General features: G+C 37.4%; 1 protein-coding gene across 1 annotated transcript in view; it reads left to right on the top strand.

Moving 5' to 3' along the window:
• The window catches only part of SEL1L3 (SEL1L family member 3), a 34,388-nt gene that overhangs the window by 5,066 nt on the left and 17,225 nt on the right, over positions 1–12,097 (top strand). The window contains exons 3-11 of the mRNA XM_027686576.1: positions 1,331–1,457; positions 4,167–4,288; positions 5,638–5,753; positions 6,512–6,567; positions 7,568–7,700; positions 8,266–8,398; positions 9,134–9,280; positions 9,715–9,926; positions 11,471–11,650. Coding sequence (XP_027542377.1) covers positions 1,331–1,457; positions 4,167–4,288; positions 5,638–5,753; positions 6,512–6,567; positions 7,568–7,700; positions 8,266–8,398; positions 9,134–9,280; positions 9,715–9,926; positions 11,471–11,650 — 1,226 coding nt within the window. The remainder of the gene's footprint in view (positions 1–1,330; positions 1,458–4,166; positions 4,289–5,637; positions 5,754–6,511; positions 6,568–7,567; positions 7,701–8,265; positions 8,399–9,133; positions 9,281–9,714; positions 9,927–11,470; positions 11,651–12,097) is intronic.

Below are 12,097 nucleotides of genomic sequence, written 5' to 3'. Positions count from 1 at the left end.
AAAACCCACTGATGTCAGTGGACATCATTCCTTTGTGTTCAAAGTTGTTCAGTCCCTTACTGCATTATCTCAGAGTCAGTTCTGCAGTTCATGCGTACATAATTCTCACACAGGTAATCTACTTCTGCTTAAGGTGATGGCCTCACACCAGAAATACATTTTAAAGCATTTATAGTGCACTAAACTTCATAGTACCACTTCCCTCCCTCCCTGGCAAACCATTATGGACAAGCATTTTAAAAGAAAAAGTAATAGTTTTAAATAAAAAATCGTGTCATGCCAGCCGTATAGACTACTGAAGCTCACAACTCTGCTTTCTAGATTTTTTTGAGTTCTGACTTCTTTTTCTGCCTGCCTATCTCTAGCTTTACACCTGCTGACAATTGTTTTTGCCATCAATGCATACTCAAAGCAGAACCTAAAAGGAAAAAGGTTATTTGTTGCTACATAGTTCTTCCTAGAAAATCCCACAATGGTATTTGTGTCACTTATTTTCACTACACTGACTTGTAAATGCTCTGAAGAAGAACAAGAAAGCAATGATGTTGGTTCCTTCAGAGGCTTTCTAAAATACTTGCTGGAGACAGCATATGATACCTGACAATACTGCGAAACATCTTATGTATTATCTAATTCTAATCTAAATCAGTATAACACAAAATAGGAGGAAATAACATTTTATTCAATTTAGTTTCTTAAAATAAGCTTGTAACAAATTCCTCAGGGTTTGGTTTATTTTGTTGTTTTGTTGATGGCTTTTGTTTGGGTTTTTTTTGTTGATTTTGGAGTTTTTCTAAGCAATCTGATAGTAGATATATCATGGCCTTGAAGATTTTTCTCCTGTTTCTTAGGAGGGGCAGCTTTATCAGTTTTATTACAGGATTATCCATACAGTTAAGAACAAAATTGGTATCTATCCATACCTGCAATATAGAGAGGTGCAAATGGAGAGCAAGTCCAAGACCTGTGGAGTAATGTCACATAGACATAATCGAAGATAAAATGAGATTTAAGCAAATGAGATAAATGAAGGTTTCTTCCTTACTAACTGGTTCTTTAAGTGTCTAGTTTTAAATGAGTCTATTCTTTCTCTGCTTCTAATACCAGCTAGAAATGGACTCCATTTCGCTTTCCATGGGTTATTTGGTCCAAGACTGTAATGTATTTAATAACAGCAAGTGAATTTGTGCTTAAGGACTTATTGAGGGTTTGTATTAATTTTTAATCTGTTTTAATCTGTGATTTAAATGTTTGACTGTAGGAGTGTGAGCTAATTAATTGGTTATCAATGCTTTTTGTCTGGCAGATTAAGAAAGATTGTATTTTACAGATGGGGTCCAGATCCTTGAATTTATATATGCTTCCAGTGGGGAAAAAACAGGAATTGTGAAGAAATTTGAACAATTTGAAAATAGAGAACTTGAGACAGCCAGACAACATCAGATTGATTATCCCATGTAAGTATAGGGAAATAATTGAACTGGGCTGTACTTTATTATTGAAGGCTATAGAACATACTTAAACTCTTGGGCTACACCACAAGTTAAAGGAATACTGCCTAGTAATTTGAGAAAAGGTGCAAAAGTAATCTAGTTAGCAGTTCTTTGTGATCTCAGTTTTGGACTGGATTGAGCTGAACCTCAGAAAGGTACTTAGAGTAGGTGTCAGTGCAGTGCTATGCAAGAGAAGCCAATAGTGGGTGTAACTGAGTGGGTTAGGTACAGTTAGGAGGGTGAGTTAGCTGTCATGATCAGGCTGCTTTCTCAGGACTAGCTAGCCTGGGATTTTTCTGCATTACAAACAGATCTGCATTTATAACATTTTTTGCAGACCAAGAGCAGAGTAAGGTTTCTTGCAAGGGCAGCTGACAAGCCCTTAGTGATAGGATCCTCTGCCTAAATAAGTCTTCCAGCTTGACCTTACTCTATTTCCTTCCACCATCGCTGTGTAAACTACTTCTACTTAGACAGGAGTAAAAATCCTTAACCCCTGCACACTATCCAGTTAGAGAGAAATTGCTCTTAAAAGATCATCTTGCTCTGCTCTTCTTCCCCTTCCCAAAACTGTCACAACTCTTTAGTCATATTTTGCAACTTTAGAGGACAAGACATACATAAATATACCTCTCTTCCACCAGATGCTCTTACCCTGACAACATTATTACAGAAGTAGGAAATGATTGCAGGAACTGGAACTTGCCTGCTGGTTTGCATTTGGCCTGTGAGCGCAGGATAAGTGCCGAAGATGACTTGCCAGAGAGCACAGGTTGCATGCAAATTACTAGCCCTCAGGCTATAGCTCTGAAGCCATAACTACAGAGCAATTTTTAGCTCCTAGTTTCTTCAGGATGGGTGACAGCCTGCTGCCCTTTGCTCACCAACACAGTTGCATTCTGCTTCTGGCACTGAGGCGCTCAAGCTCTGGTTGAGAATTCATGGCATGAATTTATGAAGTTCTTTACCTGATCCACACAGTGTTTTCCTTCAAGTGATGTCTCCAGTACGTGTTGTGGTTGCGTGACAGTCTGAGGTAGCTCTGTCAAGGAAGAGGAAGAGAGGTTTTCTTCAGTTCTCTGTATGTGAGCAGTGGTTCCCCACTGCACCAAAAGGTCAATAGAAGCAGATGAATCTAACTGAAGTTACTTGTTTGGGTTCAGTCAGGGATTTGTAGAGAAAGGGAGCTGGAGATAGACAACTGTCATTTGAGGTGGCTACCAGTGGACAGCCTGCAGCAAGGATAGGCTGGGACTGTAAGGGACTACTCATGCCATTCGTCATTCTGCAGCAATGGGGGATGTGAAATGAGTCAGCGTTGTTCCAAACTCTGTCCCAGGAAATGTGTCCAGAACAGATATGGTCTCAGCCTGGCAATCAAGGATTAAATGGAGACTGCGGCATTTGAGTTTGCTATATTGGCGGAGATGGAAGGTAAAAAGCGATATGTGAGCATGAGCAGTATTTCTGAAGCACAGTGTTTGCCTATAGGTCATAACAATCAATATACAAGTGGTTGTGATTTACAAACCTTTCTACCTCACCCATGTACCATCTCTGGTGGAAATGGTGATACTAGATATTTAAAGTGTAGTTTCTGTTAGGGAAAACTTAATCACCCTTGTATTAGTTTAAAGCAAGAGAATAGGTGCTAGCCTTTCAAATCAACATTGCTTTAGTTTAGGAAAACATACAAAGTACTCGTGTTAAGCAGTTTCTTAAGAGAGAAGCAATGCAAGCTGACCCAATGGTAAAGTATTATAAACAAATAATGACCTTTATTAATTAATTAAGAAATGCAAAAGCTGAATATCTTCGTCTAAAAGTCACTAAGGAAAGTGAACTATTTCATCAGATATGATAATAATTGTAGTGCTTTGCTGAGTTGTACATCGGAGGTACAGTTTTTAAAGGCATTCAGCATTGGCCTAACTGCTATGGCAATGTTACAGAAATAAGTGATCTCATTTCTGTTAAAAGCATGAAGGCAGATTTTGTCTGGCACAGAGGAACTCCTTAAAATTAGATATTGTGGTACAAGTTCAGCTTTTAGTACCTCAACCAGCTTTGTACAGACATTTATTAAGTCTTTGGTTTTTTTTTTGCACTGCTCTATAGTTTGCAGAGGCTCCACCCTTATTTATCCTGTGATAGCTCTGTGACAGTTATTCATAGCTATCTGTACTATCCAGAGATTGGATTAATTTTTAGCTGCTACTCCCAAGCACATTTTCACAGTTTGCTTTTAGTGTAGAAGACACAAAAGTTTTTACTGGCTTCAACAGTCAAGATGACAAGACCATGCATCTGGAGATTTTGTAGTGTAGCCTGCATGTGGGAGGTTGGCTCCAAGTTGTCTCTGTTATGTTTTCAGTTCCTTGTTGATGTGGGATCTGGAAGTAGCTCTGACCTGGTATTCTGGAGTTGGTTCAGATAATGCTTCCTCACTCTTTTCTGTCATTACCACAAAAGTCTGCGGTTAAAAGGAGATCAAAGGTCCAAGAGTCTTAAGTGTGGTTGTTCTGAAGGTTTTCACTGCAGAGGATGTGTTCTGTTCTGAAGATTACAAGAGTGAGAAAGTTTTGCTAAATTAAAGTAAAATGCATGCTTTTCAAACTATAGAGAGAGAGTTTTCATCAGGAGTGGATTTTTTGTTTGCTTTTGCTCATGCAGGTTCACCGTTTCCATCTGGCTATATCTGCTCCGTCACTGTGAAAAGGACCTGTGTGGTATAATCTATTTTATTGATTCGAAAGAAATGTATGGTACTCCTGCCGTGTTTCTAAACGAGGAAGGTAAGGGATATTATTAATGGCTTTCAGAAGGGGTCTAATACAATCTTTATAGATCTGTGCCTACGAATAACATTTATAAAAATATGTTATCAGACCTATTTTGTAAAACTGATTCCTTGAAAAATGCTTCTTTTTGACTATAGTGTCTCAATAGGAGAGTAGCTACTAAATTAATAGGGGAAAACTGAGAAATAGTTGCACAGCATCTATTCATGGCTCACTTCAGGAAATAGCTGCTTTGTGAGGAGAATGGACTAAATCTTACAGGCCAGGAACACACACTGGGATTAAACAGTCTTACCTCAATGAACAACCTTTGTTCTTATTATTAAAGTGTTGTTTTAAATTGTTTTTAATTCCTATACACATACTACATGAAATTTTTTTATAATTTGAAGTAGCCTCAGAAAAAGACAAAATGATTCAATGTCTTGTCTGCATTTCAGTGTTCAAGAATCCCAGTCTGTTTCCTTGATCAAGAAAAAAGTTGAGGTAGTAGGACCATCTTAGTCTCTCAATGCTTGCAGTAGAGGACTATTCCTGCCAGAAGACAGCTGGGAGCTGGCTGGCAGGCTCACAGAGGAAATAAGCATGCAGAGTTTTAAAAGTGTATACCTGGCTTTCTCGTAATATGTTTTTCCTCCCTTCTTTGCAAGTTTCACAACTGATCTTTTCCTCTCTGTTATTTTTGCTATTTTCATTTTTCTCTGTCTTGTAACCAATCTAGATAATTAGTTTATCCATTATAAACTGGATGCTTTTCTTTGAAGAACAAACAAAAATGGAAGTTATCAGCTTTATTATGAGATTTGCTTGGAGAAGTTTTACAGCCGGTTTTGTTCTCAGTGTTAGACTAGACTAGCATAATAGCCTGTTCTGGTCTTAAGAGCTCAGACCATGAGTCTAGCTTCTGCAGGTCTGAATAGGGGAGGGTAGAGTCATGTTGTACTTGATCATTGCACTCACATGCCCCCAGTTAGTGTTGAGTGGACACCATTGTCTACCGTTCCTTTCTGCTTTTTACTGGAAGTCACATCTGCTCTCTGATGTTTGAGCCTCCCTGTTTGCCTTATATTTAGTCTGTTTATCCCTCGGACAGTTGGCTTTCATTTTGTGGTTTCACGTGGGAGGCTGAGCATTAACATCCGAGATGTGTAACTGAAATGTAGAGCGTGTGTCTGTGGGATTCTGTGAGAGCTGATGTATGGCTTGGTGCGTGCCCAGATTTCTGTTGGTGATGAAGAGGATGAAGAGGACAGAATCACTGTGAATGATACATTAGGAAACCCATTCTTACTGTTAATGTTTCTGTGGTGTTTGTTTCCTTTTTCTTCCCTTGTTGCTGTCAGGTTATGTGCATATTCAGATGCATCTCGTGAGGGGTGATGACCTTGCAGTGAAAACTAGCTTCAGCCTTCCTCTGAAGCAATGGTTTCGACTGGATCTCTCTTTTAAGGGTGGGCAGGTATGCTTGCTACAGAATTATAGGATCAAGGCTGAGATATGTCTTATTTCATTATGCCTCTGACAAACTCATTAATAGCTGAGACTGAGAGAAATACTGTAAATTGTACATGCTCACATACTAAAAGAATGAAAAATCTAAAAGTAGAACTTATCCGGGGACATTCAGACATCCAGCTTTGGGAAATCAACTTTCATTGACTGAGTTGGATTGAGTGCACTCTCAGCAAGTATTCTGATGACACCAAGCTGTGTGGTGTGATTGACACACTGGAGGACAGAGAGGCCATCCAAAGGGACCTGGACAGGCTTGAGAGGTGGGCCCATGGGAACCTCATGATGTTCAACAAGTCCAAGTGCAAGGTACTGCACCTGGGTCAAGGGAATCCCGAGCAAAAATACGGGCTGGGCAGAGAGTGGATTGAGAACAGCCCTGAGGTGAAGGTCTTGCATCTATTGAGTGACAAGAATCATAGAATCATTAAGGCTGGAAAAGAGCTCCAAGGTCATCCAGTCCAACCTTTGACCTTGTCAACCAAACCATATCACCAAGTGCCACATCCAGTCATTTCTTGAACACTTCCAGGGATAGTAACTCCACCACTTCCAGGAGCAACCTGTTCCAGTGCTTGACAACCCTTTCAGTGAGGAAATTTTTCCTAGTATCCAATCTAAACCTCCCCTGGAACAACTTAAGACTGTAATAAATGTACCCTGTAACATTTCTTCTATTATAATTAATATTCTGTGTTCTTTTAGATAGAAGTAAGCAGTGTTGGGAAGAATTTGAAAAGACGTCATCATCAATCTTTTACGTAAGCAGCATTTTCTCCTTTGTGGAGGAATATGTTTGTATGTGTTCAGATGCAGAAAATGGGAGAAGGAGAGCACAAGTTTGTGACCGATATTCTAATTGATTTTCAAAATGTCTGTGGTCTTCTTTCACACTATGCTTTCAAAACCAGTTTGCATTACTGTGATTACAGTGGGCATGAGCTGAATGTTTTTGTTAATGCCATGAACTGGTTGAGTTAACACAGTGCATGATCCAGTACTAGAGTCTGAAAACCCTCACTAAAAACTGATTGCCAGGTCGGTGTCGTTAGGATCAGTCTTCAAATGAAGTTTTGGCCTTACTGAAGTCAAGTTTTGCTGTTGCTGTGAGAGAGCTAGGATTTCACCAGTGAAATTGTTACCTACTTTGCTTAGTTAGAGAGCAAAATTGCTACCAAAAGTATTCTTGCTCTATCCTTTATTCTAAGCAACCGAATAATTTTTTAAAATGAATCTTTAATTATTCCCTTTCACTGTAATTTAAGATTGACTCTTTCTTGTGTAAATAATTAAAAAAACCCACTGTTAATAAGAAAACTACATAACAGTGAACTGCATGGCAGACTTCAGTATTGTTCCTTCTCTGCTATGCTTTACAAACCAGAAATTGAAAATTTGTAAATAATAACTGTAGGATATAACTTAAATTTTCATATGCCAATTTTAGAAAAGTGCAAAGAAGAAGTAAAACTGAAATCTTTGAGGTTGGGTAATGATGCATAAAACATCACAAGATACTTACAGGTCAGAAAAATAAAACACCCTGCTGGTTTGATATGTTTGTAGACAAGGGATTTGTTAAATTTACTCCAAAATTTATCACACTAAATGGTAGAGTAGATTTTGAGAATAAACAAATGAACAAAGAAAAAGACACTTGAGTTTAAGACTGTCAGCTACAGAAATTCTGAGATACTAATTTCTTTTTTTCTTTCACAATGCCTCTAGATAGTCAGTTTACTTCTCTTTTATGTTCTCAAGTTTTAGGGAAGATTTCTATTATGATGACACTGCTGGATACTTTGTTCTTGGAGGCAGTGGATATGTAAGTGGTATTGAAGCATTCTTTGGACCTGTGAAATACTATCGTCTCAATGTGTTGGAAACAGAACAGGTAAGCAAAAGCATTGTTTGGAAATGTTTAAATATTAGCAGCCAACTATGGCTGTATTTTATTTTTTTTAACTGGAGTTCTTACCAAGTGATAAATTTGCTATGAAGAATAATAATATCTGGGAACACATTAGCTTTATTAGCAATATTACTTGCCACTTCAAATGCTAAAAGATAATGCTTTGGGCAGTGAGTGTGTAAGGCAATGTTCATAAATCTATATTTAATAAGGACTTCTTTTCACTAGTGCTTTGTTCCCAGTTTCTGATGATACAGTATTGGACATATTTGAATAATCTATTGTTTTGTTAAAATTGGTGGTAAAAGTCACATGGGATTGGTCACTTTTGAAAGTTCATCCATAATTTTTGGATTATGCTGACTGTTTAAAGTCATAGTCTATTGTGGCCAGCATCAGGTTGTCTATCACATGATGTGCCAGATAAACTGATTGTAGTAAATAATCTTTTTCCCTTTGTTATTTACCCACAACGCTTCTTTCTAGCTGAGCGTAGACAACAACGGATACTAAGGATGACATTTATCTATCATTTGCTTTTTTATAGATTTCTAATCCTCTTCATGACAAAGACACAGTGGAACAAATTGAACTCTACTACGAGAGATGTATGGACATTCAAGAAATAGTTCATGAGTACAGATATATTGTAAGGCAAGGCGAAAAAGCTCACAGAAGTTGTAAGTGTTGATCTATGACACAGGAATTTTAGACTGTCATCCTTAGAGTCCTGTTTTCTTTCCTTTTAAAGGAATCTGGATATCAATCATCAAAAGTAGACTTAATTCAGCCATAACAAGAAAAAAATGCAATTTGAAGAGTTTAGTTTGTTACTGGTAGCTAGAACTGTGGTTTTGTCCCTGCAAATACTTTTGTACTGTGAAATACAAACTTTAATCATCTTGATATGTCTTCTCTAATAAGACAGGTGCATAAAGGGACAAAGAAATACTTTCAAGGCTACATGTAGTCTATACAATTGCCTTTCTTCAATTTCTTTATCAAAATGACCCTAAGGGCAAATGTATTTTAAGCCCTTTCCCAAAAATAGTTGAGTTTTGCGGGAATGTTTCTGCCACAGTTGCCTAACGGTCAGTAATTAACAGGTTTATACCAAAGTATCTGCTTTAGTGAAAGAAAAGTAATGTATCTTAAAATGTGTGCTGAAAACAAGCTTATGTTTCTAATTAGCAGTCGATTGCATGCATTGTGACCAGAGTATGGAAGAAGAAATCTTAATGTATTTTTAAGTGGTACTAGCTGTAGGAGTTTTTAGTACTGCTGTGTGTCAAGAATGTGTCTATCTTGTCCATGACTTTTTAGTTTACCCTAGAAACATCTTTTTTCGTACCAGAAGCTTGTTTTCAAGGCCAGCAAAGTCAACTTTCATATCTTAAATATGTTGTTTTGTCTAGGTTACTATGAAAACTATTATTTGGAGCTGATTCACAAATATGGAGAAATATCCAAATGCGATGCCTTCATGTGGGGAAAAGAGCTCAGGGAAAAGTACCACACTTTGTTCAAACTGTTACAAGAGATAGACTTCAGTAGTCCAGATGGTAATCATGGGGGTTTTTTTATTTTTCTTAAATAACTCCACAGTATATGTCATGTAAGTTAGTATGCTTTGACTTCAGTTCATGTGTTATACCTTTTTTTTCACATAAACTAACTTAGTAAAGGAATATCATGTACCTTACATGTTGCAATATGCTGCAGATGAAAGGATGGCTTTTTAGTTAGAAGGAGTCATAGAAATATCCTTATGTTTTTAGTGGTTGGTTACTTTGGGGCGGTCTTTTGGATTTTTATTCACCCTTCCTATTCAATAATACCTTGTATTTTTGTTGAATTTTGGTTGTCTGCATTGAGAATACCGTTCAGCATGAGAAATAACAGAATCCGTCTCAGTCCCATTAACTTAAGGAGGGGAAATCCATTCCTAATTTTAACTCATTTTGCAATAACTGTGCATCCTATATTTTATTTTTAGTGTTAGAAGATGGAAGTGATACAGTTGTAGAAGTTGGCCGGAGGATATTTGAGAAGGTTGTGAAAGGTCTGTCCAGTGCCAATGGCCTCAGCAATATGGGCTCCTCTGTCCCTCTCCTGATGGATTCCAGTTGTTGTGGATACCATAAGGCTTCCTATTTCCTTGCAGTTATATTTGAAACGGGGCTCGGTGTGTCTGTGGATCATATAAAGGTAGTATATTTAGTATGTGTGGTTATGTCTGTGAAACTAATTACCTTTAAGGGCAATTTAGAAATGGGATGAATTTATGATCAGTTGAATTTAAAAAATTGAAATGACCTCCAGATCCAGTCAGTGATTGAAGGGATTCCCCAGTAAAGCTACTTGTAAATAACTTGATGGCAGTGATGTCTTTATGAAGTGGTGGTCGGAATCTTTATCCTGCTCATCCAGAACAAGGAAAGCAATGATTTAGTGAGACCTGAAAATGGTGGTAAAGTGAACCATAAAGCATAGAATGTACAGCTTTTCCTAGTCATTGTGGAGCTAGGATGAGGTAATAGCCCTTGAGACACCCACAGTCATTTGTAGATGGGTAAGAAAAAAGTCTTACCTCAGGTAAATCTCATAAATTGGAAAAGGTGCACAGTACAGTCAGGAAAGAAGTCCCTTTTTACAGTGTGCAAAAATGTGGCACTAAGTATATTATGGTCAAATCATTAAGGGTAACAAAAGTAGAACAGTTTACTTTTGGAAAAAAGTGACTGGGCTTCAGCTGAGCAACTGCAGAGTATGTGAACTTCTGACCTTTTAGGCAGGTTGCAAATAACTGAAATGTTTCCATGCGATTCAGTTTCAAGGTCAAATAAAGGGAAGGTGTTTATATGTCATGGGAAGAGGGCAACACTAAAATTGCCAACAGATATTTCATTGCGATATAATAGTATAATATAAAACACTCATTAAAAAATAGCAGATCTGCCTGTTGTGGTTACAGGACACTAAATCAGAAGAACCTCTGAGAGGCCAATCAGAGACCAAGCTCACCTACAATTCTTGAAACACAAGAAACCTTGGACAGAAAACTTTTTTTTATACCCTAATTAGAGAATATACCTAGTGGTAGTTATGGAGGCTGAGTCATTTCATCATTGGATCTGCTTCAGATAGTAGGAAATAATTTAATATCCAGCACAAATAGGACACCATTGTTTTTAAATCTATGCAGGTGAAAAATAATAGTAGTGCTGAAAATGATTTTGGGCAAATGTGTGGTACATAGACTAATTAACATGATTCTCAAGGGAGATTTGTGCTGAAACACAGGTCCTGTCCTACTAGTTCTGTCAGATCCCTAGGGTAAAATTCTGAGGTACTGTTCGTTAACTTCCATATGTTTCCACTGAATTCAGTGTGAAAACTCCACTTGGCATCAGTGGGACTAGTTAAGTCACTGCTGGGTATAAAAAGTGTCAGAGTATAAACAACGCTGTAATAAAATGACATTAAAAAATTGCTGCACACTTAGTGGTGGCAGAATAAGTGCAGTACTTGAAAAGTATTTAGAGTCTAGCTTTTCTTTCAAGTCTTTCTATACATAGATAAGACACTTTAACTACTTTAGAGCTGTTCTTCTGTAACTGTGTTTACATGGTATAGCTAGTATATCAGCTACCACTATGAACACTCTGTTCCCTGTAAATCTCCTGGAAAGTGCTAAACTTGTGAGATGTGCAGTGAATTCACTCATGTTTATGTCTGTTGATTTTTTTCAGGGACTGCTGTATAGTTTGGTTGGAGCTCAGGGGAATGAGAGACTTGCTATGATGAATCTTGGCTATAAACATTATCAAGGCATTAATAACTATCCCCTTGATTTGGAGCTGTCATATGCTTATTACAGTAATATTGCAATAAAGACATCGCTGGATCAACACAATATAAAAGGGGAACAGGTAAAAGAGTTATAACTGTATCTGAATTTGTTTTCTGTGCAAATTATTTTTCACATATTAATATTAATTGTGTGGCCAGAACATTTTTGTCTTGATTTACAAATATTAGCTCATCTGATTCATGTCCTTACCAATGGCAGAGCTGTTGGACTAAATGATGTTTAAAAGTCGCTTCCAACCCAAATCATTCTATGATTTGATGAGTGTTACAAAATTGCCCAAATTATATGTAGGTATCTTTACTTTGTTTTTTAGTAAGGGGGAATCAAAATCAAAATTAGGCTCAAATCCTCAGAATTGTCCACATGCCTATCTTTCATTAAAGTCCAGTTGTTTTTCTTGGGCCCTAATTCCTCACTCAGATTTTTAATTATGAATATAATTGGATGTGTTTATTAAGCAACTGATCTGCCATTTTAATAGGCAAACATAATGAAGTTCATGCAA

The sequence above is a fragment of the Neopelma chrysocephalum genome, unplaced genomic scaffold (assembly GCF_003984885.1).
Source record: "Neopelma chrysocephalum unplaced genomic scaffold, ASM398488v2 Primary Assembly neopelma1_71, whole genome shotgun sequence".
In the NCBI taxonomy this organism is placed as follows: domain Eukaryota; kingdom Metazoa; phylum Chordata; class Aves; order Passeriformes; family Pipridae; genus Neopelma; species Neopelma chrysocephalum.
The sequence above is the reverse complement of the archived record's forward strand: the minus strand, read 5'-3'. Positions and strand labels throughout refer to the sequence as shown.